The sequence below is a fragment of the Euleptes europaea genome, chromosome 6 (genome assembly GCF_029931775.1).
Source record: "Euleptes europaea isolate rEulEur1 chromosome 6, rEulEur1.hap1, whole genome shotgun sequence".
Classification (NCBI taxonomy): Eukaryota; Metazoa; Chordata; class Lepidosauria; order Squamata; family Sphaerodactylidae; genus Euleptes; species Euleptes europaea.
The window spans coordinates 93,642,028-93,662,521 of record NC_079317.1 but is presented as its reverse complement, the minus strand read 5'-3'; the positions used below and the strand labels follow the sequence as shown (position 1 = coordinate 93,662,521).

The 20,494-nt window shown below is 42.9% G+C and overlaps 1 protein-coding gene across 1 annotated transcript in view; it reads left to right on the top strand.

Annotated features, from left to right (window-relative positions):
- LOC130479355 (mucin-5AC-like) overlaps positions 1-20,494 on the top strand; it is a 67,499-nt gene that overhangs the window by 30,322 nt on the left and 16,683 nt on the right. Inside the window, exons 24-38 of the mRNA XM_056851744.1 lie at positions 43-222; positions 1,166-1,405; positions 2,253-2,409; positions 3,697-3,825; positions 5,153-5,297; positions 5,855-5,901; positions 6,002-6,202; positions 8,518-13,347; positions 13,435-13,560; positions 14,475-14,704; positions 15,702-15,873; positions 16,033-16,283; positions 18,409-18,592; positions 19,721-19,919; positions 20,108-20,286. Coding sequence (XP_056707722.1) covers positions 43-222; positions 1,166-1,405; positions 2,253-2,409; positions 3,697-3,825; positions 5,153-5,297; positions 5,855-5,901; positions 6,002-6,202; positions 8,518-13,347; positions 13,435-13,560; positions 14,475-14,704; positions 15,702-15,873; positions 16,033-16,283; positions 18,409-18,592; positions 19,721-19,919; positions 20,108-20,286 — 7,270 coding nt within the window. The remainder of the gene's footprint in view (positions 1-42; positions 223-1,165; positions 1,406-2,252; positions 2,410-3,696; positions 3,826-5,152; positions 5,298-5,854; positions 5,902-6,001; positions 6,203-8,517; positions 13,348-13,434; positions 13,561-14,474; positions 14,705-15,701; positions 15,874-16,032; positions 16,284-18,408; positions 18,593-19,720; positions 19,920-20,107; positions 20,287-20,494) is intronic.

The window sequence follows — 20,494 nt, the reverse complement described above, 5'->3', positions numbered from 1 at the left end:
AATGTCAATGAGACATCTGTGCTGATTGTTTTCATTTTGCAGAATTATGAGCTGATACTCACAAGTGGCAAATTTGAAGTGATCCAGAGAGTCCCAGGTGGAGAGGTGCCATACACAGTCCGATACATGGGCATTTACATGGTGGTTGACACGACAGCTGGATTGGTCCTGATGTGGGACAAAAAAACCAGCATCTTCATCAAGCTTAGTCCAGACTTTAAGGTGAGGTGTGAATGCTAAGATGTTGGCACACATTCCTGGAACCAGCTGTGAAAAAGAATGCCAAAACTGTTTTGGAAAGACGTTCACATGTAAATGTTGTTGACCTGCACCCTTATAAGTTTCGTGGTACACTTGTATCCTCCAAATAAACAAACCGATGAATTATACCCAGATGAAACAAAGATGTGACAGTTAATTTGTCTCTCTCCCTCTTCTGGCCCCTTGGTTTATGAACTGTTCTTCACTGTGATAGCTAAGGGAGTGGACAAGGATTTCTATCTGAGGCACAATTCACTCTGCTTCAGAACTCTTAAGAGAGTCCTATCAAAAGATTCAAATAACTAGAACAATAGCTCAGTTTGGACACACAAATTCCTTGGTAAGGGAATTTTCTGTGCTAGACCATTTAATTTTTCTTCCTTTTGCATTTCTTCAGCATTTATAGTAAGCAGTGCCTGACTTAATGGGAAAGAACTGCATATTTCTTAGAAATTGTTCACAGAACAAAATGTACAGCAATTACATAACAAAATGTACAGCAATCTGTTCCCTAAGACCCCTAGGGAACAGATAAGGTTTCAAGAAAATATACGATAATCCTTGAAAAAGGTGACACCTGTTTCATTGCTACAGATACGGATTCATTTTTTACAAGTCCAAATGATAAATTAATTACTTATTTTATGAATCCACATTTAAGTAAATTACTGGTGCGAAGCCCTTCATGTGCTTTCTGTGACTTTCATTCATTTCAAAGGAAAAAGCAGATTTATACATAAATAGGAATATATGTGTTATGTGCTCCATTGTTAATTAATTAAAAAACCATTATGAGGGGCAGAACTCACAAAGATTGGTAAGGATGCCTATACGTTCTTCAAATCTGAAACGAGTGTTTTTTGATTAATCATAGCTCATTATTTTGTTTTTGTCTCCATAACAGGGTCAAGTATGTGGGCTTTGTGGAAACTATGACGGAAATGACATAAATGATTTCACCACCAGAAGCCAATCGGTTGTAGGAGATGTGCTTGAGTTTGGTAACAGCTGGAAAGCCTCTCCCACTTGCCCAGATGCCAAAAAGATCAGGGATCCTTGTACAGCAAACCCGTACAGGAATTCTTGGGCCCAGAAACAATGCAGCATCATTACCAGCCAAATCTTTGCTTCCTGCCACTCTCAGGTATGGGCAACTTCCCCCCCCCCCAGGTAAATATACAGGTCACTAACAGGCCTGATCCTAAGACTGCACATAAGTGTATAGGGCAGGAATGGAAGCATAGACCAATATACAAGACCAACATAAAATGTCACCCTGGTTTTGCAGGGTCATCGCAATGATATTGCAGGCATATAGCTCTGTTTCAGTTCCAGGATTTTGTAACTCTGAGACAAAAGACCTTAAACAGTTAGAGCTGCTTTCTATGTTTGGGGAGAAGAGGCCATCCTTTGGTACATCTGACACAGTAGTAGGTTACAATCAAACATTTCCTTGTATCCTAGAACTCTTTACATTGCAGAACAGTTAGCATGAGCCCTGAGGATATGTGAAATGGATGGTCCTCATCTTCTAGGTTGACTGAGCCCAAAGAAATATTAGCATAAAAAATAGAAGAGTATTGATGATTGATTCTCATATGCCTGACCACTCTTATACTGCAAAACTTTGATTAAGGCTCAGATCTATGTATTAAAAAGCCATCTACGTGAATGGTAAACACCCAGTGTTTTTTTCAGTATATTCAGACAGAATGTACTAAGACTGCGCAAGGCTAAAGCAATGTTATTTGTTTAGTTACTTAATGTTTTACTGCCTTTCTTCCAGAGATTCAAGGCAGGTTGCAAAACTGAAAAACAATAAAATAAACAATAAAAAACAAAAACCATAAATAGAACCAAAACTATCCAGGTTGCATTGGAACTAAAACGTTTTTAAATGTCCTTTTTTCCTTCTCTGACTGAGGCATGCATTGCTAAAGTTGAAAGTGCATACCCAAATATTAAATGAGATCTATTTATTTTTCTAACAGGTTGAACCAACAAAATACTATGACGCATGTGTGTCTGATGCCTGTGCTTGTGACACCGGGGGAGATTGTGAATGTTTCTGTACAGCTGTAGCCTCCTATGCTCAGGCATGCAATGAGGCTGGTGTTTGCGTTGCTTGGAGAACACCATCCATATGCCGTGAGTACTGGCCACAATTTTCAAGGAATGGTTGTTGTTTTTTAAAAAAGAAATAGTGGATTAGTTTAATGGGAATGAGAATATTTCCACCTATGCGGCTGGTTCCTTCTGGATTCCTTCTGGGGACCATATGTGGAGGAGGAAGGGATGGAAGTAATTTATAGATTTTGTATTCCACTTTTCACATCAATTGTTGATACACTGAAGTCACCACAATGTGACTTTCACATATCAGTTTATTAGGACAAACTTTTCTTCTGAATGCTGCCTAATATTTCAAGAACTTAAATCTCAACGGCCAGGCCTTATGTCCTGAGAACCACATGGTTGCCATTCCTCACTGCTCTGGTGAATTCTGAACCCTAGAGATCATGCCAGAGCAACTGATAACACGTTTATTTCTGACACCATTTTTCCCTATGGACTGAGATATTTTCACATAGGAAGTAATCTCTGGGTTCATTTGGAAGGTCAAATGCCATGGTGTTAGGGTTGCCAACCCTCAGACATTAGCTGGAGATTTCCTGCTATTACAGCTGATCTCCAGCCGATAGAGATCTGTTCACCTGGAGAAAATGGCCGCTTCGGTAATTGGACTCTATGGCATTGAAGTCCCTCCCCTCCCCAAGCCCCACACTCCTCAAGCTCTGCCCCAAAAACCTCCTGCCGGTGGTGAAGAGGGACCTGGTAACCCTACATGGTGTTAATGGGCAGGAAAATGTCATGAGAGAATAGCAAGCATGGTTTGCTCAGAACCCTCTCTTCACCCACACCATATGGGCATATACAGAAGAAATGTTCTCTAATCATAAACACAGGTAAAGGCAATATTATGACGATATTGCTGTTGCTGGATTAAATATGAGAACGGGCTTTAAAAATAAAATAGACGTTAGCCTTTTTTAAAAAAATTCTTGTATACCTTTTATTCTTGTTCTTTATTTTGTGGTCTATTTTCAGTTATTTCACGTATTATTTTATTGGGTTTAGAATACTTACAGCCCGCATCTCCTTAGACTCAAGGCAGCTAACAAAACAACAAAAGTTGCAAGCTCATTTTGAAAGGGTTAGAGTAACCTGAGCCAATTGATACGTGATCTCACAACCTTGTTCAAGGTCCAACTGTGTGTGAAATCATCTGCTTGGATAAGGCTGTCAAGGGGGTACCAGGGTCCTGCTAGTAGTTGCCACTTCGCCGTAGAGTAATGATAACAGAAAGGTATTAATTGGCGTTTAAGAATGCCTTTTGCTTGAAATTGACCTTTTCCTCTTTCCCCATTCTTCCAGCTCTGTTCTGTGATTACTACAATCCACAAGGGGAGTGTGAGTGGCACTACAAACCTTGCGGCTCTCCTTGCATGAAGACCTGCCGAAATCCAAGTGGGAAATGCCTACACGAGTTACAGGGCTTAGAAGGTACAAAGATTATTGACTTTGCCCTTGACATACAACGGATACTTATAATTTCTTGATATTACTAGGCAATGTAAGCACTGTGATGGAAGGGGGATATCAGTGGATTAGGGAAAGTAAAGGTGCCTGTTCCCTTTTCAGTACCATAAACCTTTCACCTAACTTTGATTTTTATCCAGAGCTGATTTTGTATCGAAATAAAACTTGATTTATTGATTCAGTTCCATAAACCAGGCTACAATTATGTATATATGGCAGTCAGGGGATAATAGCGGAATTATAGAAAGGGGAGCAGAGGCTAGGTCATGGGATCGAATATATTCAAGACTTTAGGATATAAGATTATTTTAAAGAAAATCATTTGAATGATAAGCATACTTTTACAATGTTCCTAAAATGCTGATTAATTGAAATACCCAATACTAGCATTTGGGACTAGAGTATACATACAGTGCACGTTTATGCTAAAATAAATTGTGGAGGCCAGCAAGACTGAATCAATAAGGCCATCCAATACTATGTATTTAGACGCTGATACCCTGTTTGCAATGGGGACTCAAAGCAGTTTACAGTATTGTTCTCCCCACCTCTATTTTATTCTTACAACAACCAGCCGTGAAGTAGGTTAGGCTGAGAATGTGTGACCGGCCCAAGGTCACCCAGCAAGCATTCCATGGCAAAGTGGGGATTCAAACCTGAGACTCTCAGATCTTAGTCCAGCACTCGAACCACAACTACTCTACACTGACTACAAAGCCCTTCGTTTTATCTGGGCTTGATAAATAACCCATTTTACAACACAACAGCCAATCTTAGAATCTCTTTGCTAATTCCCTCCATCTTTTTACTGATTTTTCCATCTCCAGGTTAGGTCCTTGGTAATCAATAATGCAGCTTGTCTGACATATCACAAAAAATACATCGATACTGAGAATTCTGTTCTTCTTGTACTCTTCACTTCAGCATTTTCTTGCCACATTGGTCATTCAGCAACCAGGACGGGGCTACAATAACCTATAACAAGCAACTCCTTTGTGCTTTTTGAGACAGAAAGCTGTAGGCTTTGAATTGATTCCTTGTTTTGGAATGGGGGGGGGAGTCCATTCACGTGACCAGTGGTTGAAGGACAGGACTGAATTTCAAAATCAGTTATAGATAAAAACGGAAAATACTATAATATGTCTTATTAGGAAGAGAAAGATTAAACTCATCATCTGTTACGGGGTAACTGCCAAATCAAACTCCACAAGGAATCAGTTTTTAACTCTGACGGGTAAAAAAAAAAAAATCAAGTGCTGTTACTTAGAACAAAACCTCTTTCTTACTGCAGGTTGCTACCCACAGTGTCCAAGCAACAAGCCTTATTTTGATGAAGATGACATGGAGTGTGTCGTGGGTTGTGGCTGTTTTGATGGCAGAGGAAAATATTATAAGCCAGGAGCAAAAATACCTTCAGAACAGAACTGTCAATCATGGTAATGTTCACTTTAATATGAAAAACGGTAGGGATGGGTCTTCCTGTATTTCATACAAACAGCTGGACCTGTCCTATCTGTTCTTTTCTCCACGTTTTATACTTTGGCCATTTTTGCATGGTAATTAGCAACAAGTTCCAGGCTGAATTGCCCCGCGTATTTGTTTTAAATTTTGCACGCTGAACTGTCATTCTGGAAGTGACTGCGAAGCCGGCGCATACCTGCTTTGCATAACTAAAGAACCCATTTAACACGACCTTCGGTTAGGCCGTGAAGAATCCCCCTCAAGGAACCATGCAAAACAACAGAGGCGCGTTAGCTATGCACATGCTAATGGCTATGCAAACAGGAACAAAGGAGCAGGCGAGTGGGGGTGGAATTTCTCCTTTTGGCGTCGGGACCATGAATAGTCATTTTTTTAAGTCGCATTTTAAAAAAGAGCTTTGAGCGAGCATCAAAATTGACCCTGCACAAATGGCCACTAGCTTTTGCTGTTCTTTTGCATTCTATTCATTTTAACCCGCTTCAAAATCTGATGTTCTTTTGTTCCCTTCCAGTGAATGCACATTGGACGGTCAACTAAAGTGTGTCTACAGTGAAGAAGGTATGTCGGCAAAGCTGGCTTTCGGTATGAATGGTGATAATTTGGAACAGCCATTGACGTTTTCAGATGCTTACTGGTTTTATTATCTTTCGAACGACAGAATGCCACTGCATCTATGAAGGGCAGATAAGCAAGCCCGGGGAGATCATCTACAATACGACAGATGGCATCGGAGGGTGCATCACGGCAACCTGCAGTCGCAATGGCACAATAGAGAGGAAAATCTACCCATGCCCAACTTCCACAACGCCTTCCACTACATTTGTATTTAGTACCACTTCACCAGCAACTACTACCCCAGGTACAAAATGGTAACAAATGATTATCTCTAAATCAAGAACATGATGTGAACTGTAATAGACTCAATGGAAATTCTAAAACAGTCATTGCTTATTTGTAGATTTCTAATATGTCCTGGATGGCCCAGGCTAGCCTGATCTCGTCAGATCTCAGAAGCTAAGCAGGGTCAGTCCTGGTTAGTATTTGGATGGGAGACCACCAAGGAAGTCCAGGTTTGCTGTGCAGAGGAAGGCACTGGCAAACCACCTCTGATAGTCTCTTGCCATGAAAACCCCAAAAGGGGTCGGCATAAGTCGGCTGCAACCTGACGGCACTTTACACACACACACAATATGTGTGTAGTGTATGTGATCTTTATAGTGTAAACTCAGGCTGACTGTTATAGGGATATCAAAAGGTATATCCTTGCTACAATCTGGTATTGATTTGATATCTCTTTAACTCATTTGGTTTCACCACGTTCCCAAAAAATCCTAAGAATTGTAGTATTGTGAATACAGAGAATTCCGTGTTAGAGATTTCAAACATCCCTCGCAGAATTGCAATTCTCAGAGTTCCCTGATGTGGAGAGAATAGCTATTAAACTAGTTGAAGTCTGTAATGAAGATGTTCCCATAGTGGGCTACACTGCTAACTCGCAGAAACAAGCAGTGCTGTAAGGGGGAAAAATCCTCACTATATAGTAGTTTCTGAAGTCACTAACAAAATTAACCAAAGCATTCCCAACCTGCAATGGAACCTTCTACCAAAGCACTAGAAAAAAAAATGGAAGAAAGCTATATTCAAAATGTACCGATTCTGCTAAGATAAAGACTGTTGAATAATGACTTTTTCTCCTACAGCATCACTTGGGTTATTCCCTCCTGTTTGTGTGGTATAAGTGGCACTATCCTATACAACCCAACGTAAGAGTTAAAGCCTTGTCTTGAGAGGACATAGCCTTAGCATAGCAGACTCCTTCAGCACCTCTATGTTGAAGTTTCTCTTCCCAGTGGGAACAGAATCCCTCTTGCCTCGTGGCATGGCATCTTACGAGCCTTTTTGATCCGTAGGATCTCTTAAGGTAGTGCAAATGTACACCACCAACTTCATACAATAAAGGACAGGATAAGGTTTTCCTGGGAAGTTAGGCAGAGACAGTGGAATCTGTCTTGCTACCTACAGCTAAGACCATGTTTCAGCTGCCCTAATACAAAACATGGCCTGATCTTCTGCAGTTTAAACTGTCCCTTAGAAGCAGTGGGCTGGTCTTTGCAAACTGCAAACATTTTGATCTGCTGTGAGCTAGTGTTAGTGTCCCACTGGGTGCTATATGATGCAAAGGTAGACCAATGTGCTGAGATTCCTACTGTGTGATCTCTGGTCCAAACAACGGGGCTGTTTCCACATGGAGATTTTTCTCTCTCTGAATGGAATAGAAAATGCCCCCTCTTCATTTGGGAGCTTCCCCATGAAACCACGCTCTCTCCATTCTCCAAGCTCTCTCCCGAGGCGGTCCCTTTTAAACTGGAGCAAATAAAAAGCTCCTTTGCTCTGTGTTTAAGGGGAAACAGCACATCAGCTGCAGGCAGAGCCTCCCTGTGAAAGTTCTGCCTGCCGCCAATCCGGGGGTGAGGCTTAGGACCACTTTCCAAATGGTGGCACTAAGTTTTGGCGTTGCCCCCTCCTTTTAGTGGTTTTACAGGGCTTCCCCCACCCCTTTAGCAGCTGGGCCACAGCTCAGCTGTGAGCTGCGGCACAACTGTTGGGGGGAGGGCAATGGCTGGGCTCCTGGTTAGGGTTGCCAGCCTCCAGGTAGTAGCTGGAGATCTCCTGCTATTACAACTGATCACCAGCCGATAGAGATCAGTTCCCCTGGAGAAAATGGCCACTCTGGCTAATGGACTATGGCATTAAAGTCCCTTCCCTCCCCAAACCCCGCCCTCCTCAGACTCCTCAGAGGGACCTGGGAGCCCTAAGCATATCAGTCCTCGTCAGATTGCTTTAAAGGGCTATTGTTTTACTTGGGTGAGTTTACAAATGTATATTATTCTGCATATCTAGGTAGTTACCTGAGCATGCAAAGATCCCTGACATTGATTGCGTGGCCTAATTGTGCTGCTTTCATTATCCGCACAGGGGCCAGCTAGTTTACTATTAAATATAGCAATGGGTCTGTGTGATATTTTGATGAACTAATTTACAATATTTAATCTAAACTACTTCAATGACCATAAAAAAAACCTTTCTTCTTACAGAAGGCATTTATTTTACATGCTGGACTTAGTTGGACACAAAATACTAAATTATTCTCTTTATTTCTTTCCCCCCCCGAAGTGCCTACAACTACTTCTGTCTGTGTTCAGGAAATATGTCATTGGTCCCAATGGTATGATGTGACTAACCCAGAATCTGGAAGTGGCGATGGAGATTTTGACACTTTTGATAATTTAAGAGCAGAAGGTTATAAAGTCTGCAAAGCTCCAAAGGCCGTCCAGTGCAGAGCAGAGAAATTCCCCAATACTCCATTAAGTGAACTCGGCCAAAAAGTAGAATGCAGTAATACAGTGGGTCTAATCTGTTACAATACAGACCAGCATACAATGAGCTGCAACAATTATCAAATCAAAATCCTTTGTTGTACTTTTGTACCATGTGGTTACACTACTGCGTCGACACCTGAAACTACTACAAGCAGCATCGCCCCTACAACAATTAAATCAACTACCACGTTATCTACTACACTTATTTCCACAACTACAGTTCCGGAAACAACTAGCATCTTGATTACGACACCAGAAACTACTTCCGCATCCACTGGGACCACTATTAGATCTTCCACAGAAATTGTATCTCCTACAACAGAAGTCACAACTCAAACTACTTGTAAACCCGTATGCAGATGGACGGAGTGGTTTGATATACATTTTCCCAGTTTGGAAAATAAAGGGGATTTTGAAACGTATGACATCATTAGAGCTGCAGGGAAAGATATCTGTAGAAAACCCGAACGCATAACATGCAGAGCAGAGAAATACCCCGAGAAATCAATCAATGAAATTGGTCAAATTGTCCAGTGCAATGTATCACTTGGATTGGTTTGCAGAAATGGAGACCAGTTGGGAGAGTTGAAAGTATGTTTGAACTATCAAATAAAGGTCTATTGCTGCGAAAATGAGTGTGTGACCACTACACCGGGAACGACTGCAGGCACAACAACGGCTTCAGCAGCTACCACACTCACTACGCCAACTCCAGCTAGTACACTCACTACTCCAACTCCAGAAACAACATCAACATCAACAGTTTCTCAGACTACAACACATGCATCAACAAGAGTGACAACTATTCCTGCAACAACAACTATAGAAACTACAAGTCTTTTAACAACAGTTCCTTCAACAACTGAACACTGTAGTGAGGAAGTCTGTGAATGGTCCCAATGGTATGATATCAGTTATCCAGGATCTGCACCTAATGATGGAGATTTTGATACGTTTAAAAATATAAGAGCCAAAGGATATAAAGTCTGTAAGGCACCAAAGGCTGTTGAATGCAGAGCAGAAAGATATCCTAACACACCTTTAAATGAATTAGAGCAAAAAGTTATATGCAGTAAAACAGAAGGACTCATATGTCGTAACAAGGATCAGTTCCCAGCGCCAATTTGCTACAATTATGAGATAAGAATTGAATGTTGCAAAAAAGTTATTGTACCATGTCCGACAACCACACAACTTACAACTACAATACCTGTGACCACACCTGCCACAACAACAACAACAAATGCTACAACAGTTACAATCACAACACCAACTACTACAGTTACAACAACAGTTCCAGAAACCACAACACCCAGTACTACTGTTCCAGAAACTACCACAACAGCTCCAACGACTGTTCCAGAAACCACCACAACAGTCACAACCACAACAACATCCACTACTACTGTTCCAGAAACTACCACAACAGCTCCAACGACTGTTTCAGAAACCACCACAACAGTCACAACCACAACAACACCGACTACTACTGTTCCAGAAACCACCACAACACTCACTACTACTGTTCCAGAAACTACCACAACAGCTCCAACAACCACTGTTCCAGAAACCACAACAGTTACAACCACAACAACACCCACTACTACTGTTCCAGAAACTACCACAACAGCTCCAACCACTACTGTTCCAGAAACCACCACAACAGTTACAACCACAACAGCTCCAACCACTACTGTTCCAGAAACCACCACAACACTCACTACTACTGTTCCAGAAACTACCACAACAGCTCCAACAACCACTGTTCCAGAAACCACAACAACAGTTACAACCACGACAACACCCACTACTACTGTTCCAGAAACTACCACAGTTCCAACCACTACTGTTCCAGAAACCACCACAACAGTTACAACCACCACAACACCCACTACTACTGTTCCAGAAACTACCACGACAGCTCCAACAACCACTGTTCCAGAAACCACCACAACAGTCACAACCACAACAGCACCCACTACTACTGTTCCAGAAACTACTACAACAATTACTACCACAACACCTACAACTACAGTTCCAGAAACTACCACAACAACCCCAACAACTACTGTTCCAGAAACCACCACAACAGTCACAACCACAACCACACCAACAACTACTGTTCCAGAAACCACCACAACAGCTCCAACAACTACAGTTCCAGAAACCACCACAACAGTTACAACCACAAAACTTCCAGTAACAACCACTACAAAAAAAACTATTATTACAGAAATTGTAACAACTACATCCACTCAAAAACCATCTACACGGCCACAAGTACAACCCACAACAACAGAGCTAACAACTATGTCTCTTGGAACAACTTGTGGACCTGCAGTATGCACATGGTCCAAATGGTTTGATGTTGGCTCCCCCACCTCTGGCCCTAAGGGGGGAGACATAGAAACATATAACAAAATCCGGGCCGCAGGAGGCAAGATCTGTGCAAACCCAGAAAATATTCAATGTAGAGCTGAAGATCACCCTGACTTAAGCATTGACCAGGTCGGTCAGAATGTAGTTTGTGATGTCCACCAAGGCCTGTTGTGCGAGAATGACAAACAAGTGGGGAAAGTCAAGCAGTGTTTGAATTATCAGCTACGGGTACTGTGCTGTGAGGAAAATGTTAACTGCAGAACTACAACCATTCCAGCCACCACCACTACTGAACCAACTACCACAGTTACTGAACCAACTACCACAGTCACCACGACGACCACAACTACCACCGTACCAGTAACAACTACCACTGTACCGGAAACAACAACTACCGTACCCCAAACTACTACAACAGAGACTACCACAACTACCACTAGTGCCACAACCACAGAAACCACACCGGTCACAACCACCAAAGTTGCTCCGACCACAGTTCCCAGAGAAGTCACCACTACTTCACCCACTACTACCCCTTTGCCATCAACAACAACCACGACACAGCTAACAACTACGTCTCCTGGAACAACTTGTGGACCGGCTGTATGCACGTGGACCAGATGGTTTGATGTTGACTCCCCCACTCCTGGCCCTAAGGGAGGAGACATAGAAACATATAATAATATCCAGGCCGCAGGAGGCAAGATCTGTGCAAAGCCAGCAAATATCCAGTGTAGAGCTGAAAATCACCCCGATTTAAGCATTGACCAGGTTGGTCAGAATGTAGTTTGCGATGTCCACCAAGGCCTGTTGTGCAAGAATGACAAACAAGTGGGGAAAGTCAAACAGTGTTTGAATTATCAGCTACGGGTACTATGCTGTGAGGAAAATATTAATTGCAGAACTACAACCATCCCAGCCACCACCACTATTGAACCAACTACCACAGTTACTGAACCAACTACCACAGTCACCACCACCACCACGACTACCACCTTACCAGTAACAACTACCACTGTACCGGAAACAACAACTACCGTACCCCAAACTACTACAACAGAGACTACCACAACTACCACTAGTGCCACAACCACAGAAACCACACCGGTCACAACCACCAAAGTTGCTCCGACCACAGTTCCCAGAGAAGTCACCACTACTTCACCCACCACTACTCCTTTGCCATCAACAACCATCACAACACAGCTAACAACTACGGCTCCTGGAACAACTTGTGGACCGGCTGTATGCACGTGGACCAGATGGTTTGATGTTGACTCCCCCACTCCTGGCCCTAAGGGGGGAGACATAGAAACATATAATAATATCCAGGCCGCAGGAGGCAAGATCTGTGCAAAGCCAGCAAATATCCAGTGTAGAGCTGAAAATCACCCCGATTTAAGCATTGACCAGGTCGGTCAGAATGTAGTTTGTGATGTCCACCAAGGCCTGTTGTGCAAGAATGACAAACAAGTGGGGAAAGTGAAGCAGTGTTTGAATTATCAGCTACGGGTACTGTGCTGTGAGGAAAATATTAACTGCAGAACTACAACCGTTCCAGCCACCACCACTACTGAACCAACTACCACAGTTACTGAACCAACTACCACAGTCACCACCACGACCACGACTACCACCGTACCAGTAACAACTACCACTGTACCGGAAACGACAACTACCGTACCCCAAACTACTACAACAGAGACTACCACAACTACCACTAGTGCCACAACCACAGAAACCACACCGGTCACAACCACCAAAGTTGCTCCGACCACAGTTCCCAGAGAAGTCACCACTACTTCACCCACTACTACTCCTTTGCCATCAACAACCACCACAACACAGCTAACAACTACGGCTCCTGGAACAACTTGTGGACCGGCTGTATGCACGTGGACCAGATGGTTTGATGTTGACTCCCCCACTCCTGGCCCTAAGGGAGGTGACATAGAAACATATAATAATATCCGGGCCGCAGGAGGCAAGATCTGTGCAAAGCCAGCAAATATCCAGTGTAGAGCTGAAAATCACCCTGACTTAAGCATTGACCAGGTTGGTCAGAATGTAGTTTGTGATGTCCACCAAGGCCTGTTGTGCAAGAACGACAAACAAGTGGGGAAAGTGAAGCAGTGTTTGAATTATCAGCTACGGGTACTATGCTGTGAGGAAAATATTAACTGCAGAACTACAACTGTTCCAGCCACCACCACAACTGAACCAACTACCTCAGTTACTGAACCAACTACCACAGTCTCCACCACGACCACAACTACCACAGTCTCCACCACGACCACAACTACCACTGTACCAGTAACGACAACTGTTCCAGCCACCACCGCCACTGAACCAACTACCACGGTTACTGAACCCACCACAGAAATTAGTACGTCTTTACCTACAACAACCAAAGTGATCCCATGTTTCTGCAAAATTGGAGAGAGTGTTTATCCACCTGGTATGTATTTTCATGCTACAATGATTTATTATTTATACTCAAAATTATTTTACATAATTTTACAGGAAAAACTAATGTCTCTTTTTGTGGTATGATTGGGTCAAGCTCCATGAAATATAGGAGTACCAATGGTTGCTTTGCTTTGTTAAAAATCCATGTCCCCGAAGCTGTGATTTGGATCAGGGCTGTGACATAGAAGGAGCTAGACCAATAACTTCCCTTCTGTGCTATTTTCCTGATCCCCAAAGAGTCTCCCAGAGTTGTACTGAGGCTGCTGAATTCTCTACATGTCTTAATGTTGTTTACATGTTTACCCGAGAAACTCTGGAGGATAGTTTGGGATCAGGAAGTATTGTGGTGAGAAATAATATAATGTCTTCCCACTGCTGTTATGATGTGAATCGGGGCTGCTATTTAACAAGACCCCTTGGGTCACGCATCTCAGCTCCAAAGATAGGAAGACACAAAGATGAGTCTGTGAAGCTGAATGCAGTGCCTTGGCGGAACTGTGTGGGAATAAGCAGTCCTTCAAGTACCCTGGCCCCAAGCTGGGTAAGGATTTGTTGGTTAAAATTAACACCCTGAAGTGGAACTAAAAATGAACAGGTAGTGCAGATCTTTAAGAAACTGTGTTAGATGCTGGCTGTAGTCCACTCCAGCTAGTAATCTTGCCGCCACATTCTGGACAAAATGAAGTTTCTGAATCATCTTCCAAGGGCATCCCCATAGAGACAGCAGCGTAGTAATTTAACTTGGAGGTAAACAGAGTGTGAGTCACCATGGTTAGGTCCCATTGTTCAAGCCAAGAATCGCAGCAGGAGAACTCGCTGGATCAGATTACAGGATCTGCATACTACAGTTGAAACCTGTGCGTCCAACTATAAGATCTAACAAGTTAATTTTTTTTCTTATAGGTCAAATGATTTATAATAAAACAGACCATGATGGTTGCCTTTTCTACGCCATGTGTAGTAAAATGTGTTCCGTCGAAAGATTCAAAGGGCCATGCAGATCAACAACACCAAAACCAACCACAAAAGTTGAAACCACACCTGCAACCACCACCACAGCAGCTACCACCACCAGCACAGCACCTACCACCACTCGTATACCCGGTTGTCCTGATGCTACACCACCAAGGAAGGTACCGTTTTAAAAATCTTTTTAACAGTTCTTTATGCAGGAACTATATTTACCCAGTACTTTAAATGGTTTTCAATGATATTGCTAAGGATTAGGGCTGTTGAAAAAAAATTGGGAAAATTTGGGTTCGGCTTTAATTGGCCTTTTCCCCCCTGGGAAAACCCGAATGCCAAATTCCCCTACACCGCGAAAGGTGGGAATTCGCTTTAAATTCAGGATTCCTGAAAAATTCGGCCATTTAAACCCATTTAAACCCATTTGCGGCTTTCCACGGCTCCGGGGGGGGGGGGGCATTTTTGCAGGTAGAGGTCCCAAATTTTCAGGGTAGCAGGAAGGGACTCTCCTTGCAAGAACCCCCAAGTTTGGTGAAGATTGGTTTCCTGATTAGCCTCTGCCTCAGTGCAGAACTTTTAAAGGAACTTTACAATGCACTCCAAAGCACAGTTATACCCTTCTAACTCCATTGAAGTCAAGGGTATAACTCTGCTTGGGAGTGCAGTCAGAGGCCTTTATTTGTTTTACAGATTTCATCTGCTGGGCAGGGTTTTTTAAAATGTGCAACCAGATACAAAACATGCAGTTCCAGAGGGAAAATGTCACGTTCCAAAACAATACTGTTGCAGTTCAGAGTGTTCACCAATGGAAGTCAATCTAAAACATGGGGCTCCTTTTCCTGACAAGTCCTGGATATTGTCAGTGTTATGATAAGGGTAGTAATGTTCATACAAATTGCTTTTTCTCCTGTTTGGAAAAAAATATGGGTACCTGGCAAATCATAAGATTATTTATTTACTTCATTTAGAACCTGTCTTTCTCCCTATTGGGGACCCAAAACAGTTGACATCACGCTCCTCTCCTCCATTTTATCACCAATTTAAATTTTGATTTAATTTTACATTTAAACTAATTTAATTAAAAAAAAACCTTCTATTTAAAGCTCCATAGGTTAGTTAGGTTTATTTGACGCTCGTATGGCATCAATGTCCTTGTATTTTCAGGAGGGTGAGACATGGATATCAAACTGCACCAAGTCGACTTGTGAAGGAAATAACAAAATTGTCATAAATCAAGTGAAGTGTCCCCCGGTGCAGAAAATTGTCTGTGAAAATGGGTACCCACCAGTGAAAGTCTTCAGCGACGATGGCTGCTGCTACCACTATGAATGTGAATGTAAGTGAAAATGGAAGTTGATTCCACTCGAGAAAAAATATCACGTGCAGATCAATTTCAATAATGTTAAAATTACTACAAAGGTATGATTGGATTCACAGTTGAATGTTTCTCAAATTTTTGTTAAAGTCTTAATCGGTTTTGTCCCTTCATTATAAGGTGTTTGCAGCGGCTGGGGCGACCCTCACTATGTCACATTTGACGGAACGTATTACACCTTCTTGGACAACTGCACTTATGTGCTGGTACAGCAGATTACACCGAAATATGACAATTTCAGGATTCTCATTGATAATTACTACTGTGATTCCGAAGATGGACTTTCCTGCCCTCACTCTATTATTATTTACTACAAGACTTCAAAAATAGTGCTAACCCGTGAACTCTTTAATGGAGTAGAGGCCAACAAGGTAAAAAAAAAATTATATAAAATGTTTGACTTGGCTCTCTTACAGCCCATTCCTAAGGGGGAGTGTAGAAACACAGGGGCTGGGAGTGGCGCAGCTGTGCCACCTCCTGTGAGGCTTCCCTACTGGAAAAATGAATAATTAAACCATTTAAAAATAAGAAAATGGGGAAACTCACCCACTGGCTTCAGAGTGGCTACGCCAGTTGTTTTGCTGGCGTAGCTCCGCTGCAGTGTGAAGGGGTGTTCCTGGGCCAAAAGGGATTAGGAAGCTGCCTAAATGCAGCTCCGGCCCCAGGAACGCCTCCCAGGATGCCGGCGCGGGGAGATACGCCGGGACAATGTCAGCGGGGAGTAAGAACATAAGAACATAAGAAAGGCCCTGCTGGATCAGACCAAGGCCCATCAAGTCCAGCAGCCTGTTCACACAGTGGCCAACCAGGTGCCTCCAGGAAGCCACAAACAAGACGACTGCAGAAGCACCATCCTGCCTGCGTTCCACCGCACCCAAAATAATAGGCATGCTCCTCTGATACTAGAGAGAATAGGTATGCAGCATGACTAGTATCCATTCTAACTAATAGCCATGAATACCCCTCTCCTCCATGAATATGTCCACTCCCCTCTTAAAGCCCTCCAAAAGCCCTTAAAGTCTGCGCTGTCATCCCAGTGATGCGCCTCCTTGTCGCTCTCCGGAGCCGACGTAAGTACCCCCGCACCAGCGAAGTGCCCCTTATCAAGGCACAAAGTGGCACTTATGCCAGCATGGGGTCATGCAGGCTCCTATATGGCTTCCCCCCCCCCTTAGGACTGCACAGTTAGTGCGCTGACCTCTAGGAAATATTATAGTGGTAGAACTGAAAAAAAACTGAAGGAAGAAGTTTACTTTACAAAGCAAAGACAGAGAGAAGGCAGATTCCTCTACTGAAAGATAAAACTAACCACGTCCAAGAGCTTTCATTCATTGCATGATGACTGAGATGTCAAGAGATGAACATGTATGTGTGAATTCATCCTTCATTTATGATCTGAGAAAACACAAAGGGTTGAATCTCGCTATGCAATAGCAGAAGCAAAATTTTTCTAAACACAGTTCCATTTGCTCAAAAGCTACTGTAAGACCAAGCACTGATTTTTCATTTCCAGCCAGAGTTGCTGTGTACAAAATCAAATGATGCAGTCATTTTACAGTCTAATTTGGAGGTGATTTGATGAAAGGATGTCATTATGGGTCATGATAGGAAGTTGTGACTCCATTGGCATAAACAATTTCAGCAGGCAAGATTGGCTCCTTCAGACAGGGACAGTGTGACCCCTGAAAAGGCACAGACTGTTTTTTTCAGAAAGGCTGAGCAAGGGTGTCATGAACAATGGAAACTTTAAATTCAGGCATCATGGATGTTCTAAGGCCAACCATAACAGGAGAAGAGTGTTGCTGAAATATACATTGCACTATGTCTTATACAGTCAAGTTGATTTAGTGCAAGGGCTCCTTGCTATGACTTTCTTGCATTTCTGCTTATGTAAGAGCTCTTGTTCTAGGGGAAATGTTCAATTGGATCCAACCCACGATGCCAGCAAAACAGGAAATGCATATTTCTGAAGTCAACACATTACTATATCATTTTATTTTAAAAATTTAGCTACCTGAAGTAAAAATTATCATCACTCTTGTTGTTAATCTTTAAAATAGGGCATTCTTATACACTGGCTGCCCAATATAATTATGACCAGCTATATGAAGATAATTATTATGCACTGGTCACTCAACTTGCTTTCCTTGAGGGACATAAAGAGGCAAATAAAAGGGGGATTGGCAGATACTACAAGGAACCCAAGTGTCAGACATGAAGATTACATATCTAAATATAAATATGCGAAAAGCCTTCTACCAAGCACCCAGAAGATTAAGTTACCCTCCACTGTGGAATTCCACAAGCTATTGCTGGAAAGGGGAGTCAACAATTCATGCTGCAAAGGGAAGTCAACAATACATTGTGTTCATGCCGAAGCACGTTGTGGTCACTCGGAATTTAAGTGTACAAATTTGAGTAAAGAAATAGGTAATGCTTCTAATCCTTCATCAAATGAAAGAGAATTCCTGACTGTAAAATTAAATCCATTTGCAGATCTTCTTCGACAACCAGATTGTGAATCCAGGTTTCCAGAAAGATGGCATTTTTGTCTCCATGCTGGGTATCAATATGATGGTTGAGATCCCAGAGATTGAGGCTCAAGTCACCTTCAGTGGTTTAATCTTCTCAATAAAACTTCCACATAGCAAATTCGGCAACAATACTGAAGGACAGTGTGGTAAGGATAATGTTTCCTTCCTATCAAAACTCATACTGCTCCTTAGACCCTTTTGTTTACTAAATTGTTATTACCCGTATGTGAGGTTGGCCAGTACTACCAGCACAAAGGCTATCCATCAATGTGTGGCTGGCAGTTCTTTGAGTGAAGGTGTTGCTTGTCTTCATCCTCAGAGATGAGGCCACCACAGGGGATACCAAGTTCATCCTCCACCCCTGTAGAAACCTGAGGCTGGGAGGGGAGGAGTCCATCACCTCCCACTGAGACTCTCCCTTCACCCTCCTGCCCTTCTCTCTGAGTCAGCTCCATGGAGAGAAGAGTAGCCCTGAGCTTGTTCTCTTTATCTTTGGGCTGGAGGGCCTTAAGTAGCTTCTCACTGTCCCTGCAAGTCCCTTTCCCTTCCTCTCGTTCACAGGGAGCCAGCCAATCCTAGGTGTTGCCTCTCATCCCTGGGAAAGGCTTAGGAATGGTCTGTGTGCCCCTTGTGGCCAACTTTGCTCTGGCCATTACCCTGGCCTGACTTTGTCAGGTTGCCTTTGAGCTGCGGAGGCATGGCTTAGGCTTCTGGCCTACCATGTCTTGAAGCCATGGTATTGCCCCCTCACCACCCTGCCACCTGAGGAAGCCCAGCCTCACAGCTGCACCAAACACTGGTCTTGCCTCTAGAGCCATAGGTAAGCCCCTTTCATTCCCGACGAGGGGCTATGGCCCCATCCTCCTGAGCTGCCTTTGCAGTTGTTGCGGGACTGGTATCGGAGCCCCCATATGGCTCTGGCCACCCGAGAACTTAACTAAAACAAACTGTTGATTGTGTTTTCGTTTTTGTCACTGTCAGAAAACAACAACTCTGCTTTTGATGTGTTTTTGAAGGCCCTCTAAACCTTTACATCCAATTCCTGGGTACTAGAATTGCAGGATGTTGGTGCAAAAATTTGAAAAATAAAATAAAATGAGAGAAATCCCATTCACCACTAAAAAGATGATATTTCTTCAATCCACTCTCAACAAAATTGTCAAAATGCTCTAGGTCATTGACTTCATCTCTGCATTTGACCTGACTGTAGACCTCTGTATATTAAATCATGGATGTAATGCTTCCCATTTCTGATTCAATTTTTTCCCCTCCAGGTACATGCACAAATGACAGAAAAGATGAATGTCGCTTACCTAGTGGTGAGATTACTGATTGTCCCCACATGGCCCCTGCTTGGAAAGTTCCTGATGACAAGAAACAGTACTGCTCGGGACCACCATCACCCTATTCAACCACACCCCCTCCATTGCCAACCTGTAAACCTAGCCTTCTTTGCCAGATGATTTTGAGCGAGTAAGATGGCAAATTAACTTAATTTACTTTTTTCCTGCTTAGAGAATTTAATAACAAGTGTCTCATGTAGAAGAAGAAAATATTCTGTGTATTGGGGCTGAACGTTTTAATTGTGGTATGGGAAAAAGAAGGTTGAACACCTGGTTGAAAGCGCGTTTTTTCATGCAACATTTCTGGTATCTTTACAGTGTCTTCTCTAAGTGCCATGATGTGATACCTCCAAACCCCTTCTACCAAGGCTGTAACTTTGATGCTTGCTATATCAGCAATACCACTATGCAGTGTTCTGGGCTGGAGATATATGCTTCTCTTTGTGCCTCTAAGGGGATCTGTATTGACTGGAGAGCAAAGACCAATGGTGCCTGCCGTAAGTACTCATTCTATCAGTGCTGTAGTTTCCTCATATATTGATTCTAGGCTCATGAAGTGGTGGCAGAGATGGAAACACTGGCAGAGGAAGAACCACAAGGACAAGAAAGACAGGGAGGAAGGCAGGGGGATTCTAAGAAATGGCATCGGAAGGAAAAGGAAAGTGTTGGTCATTGGTGACTCTCTGCTGAAGGGTATGGAACATC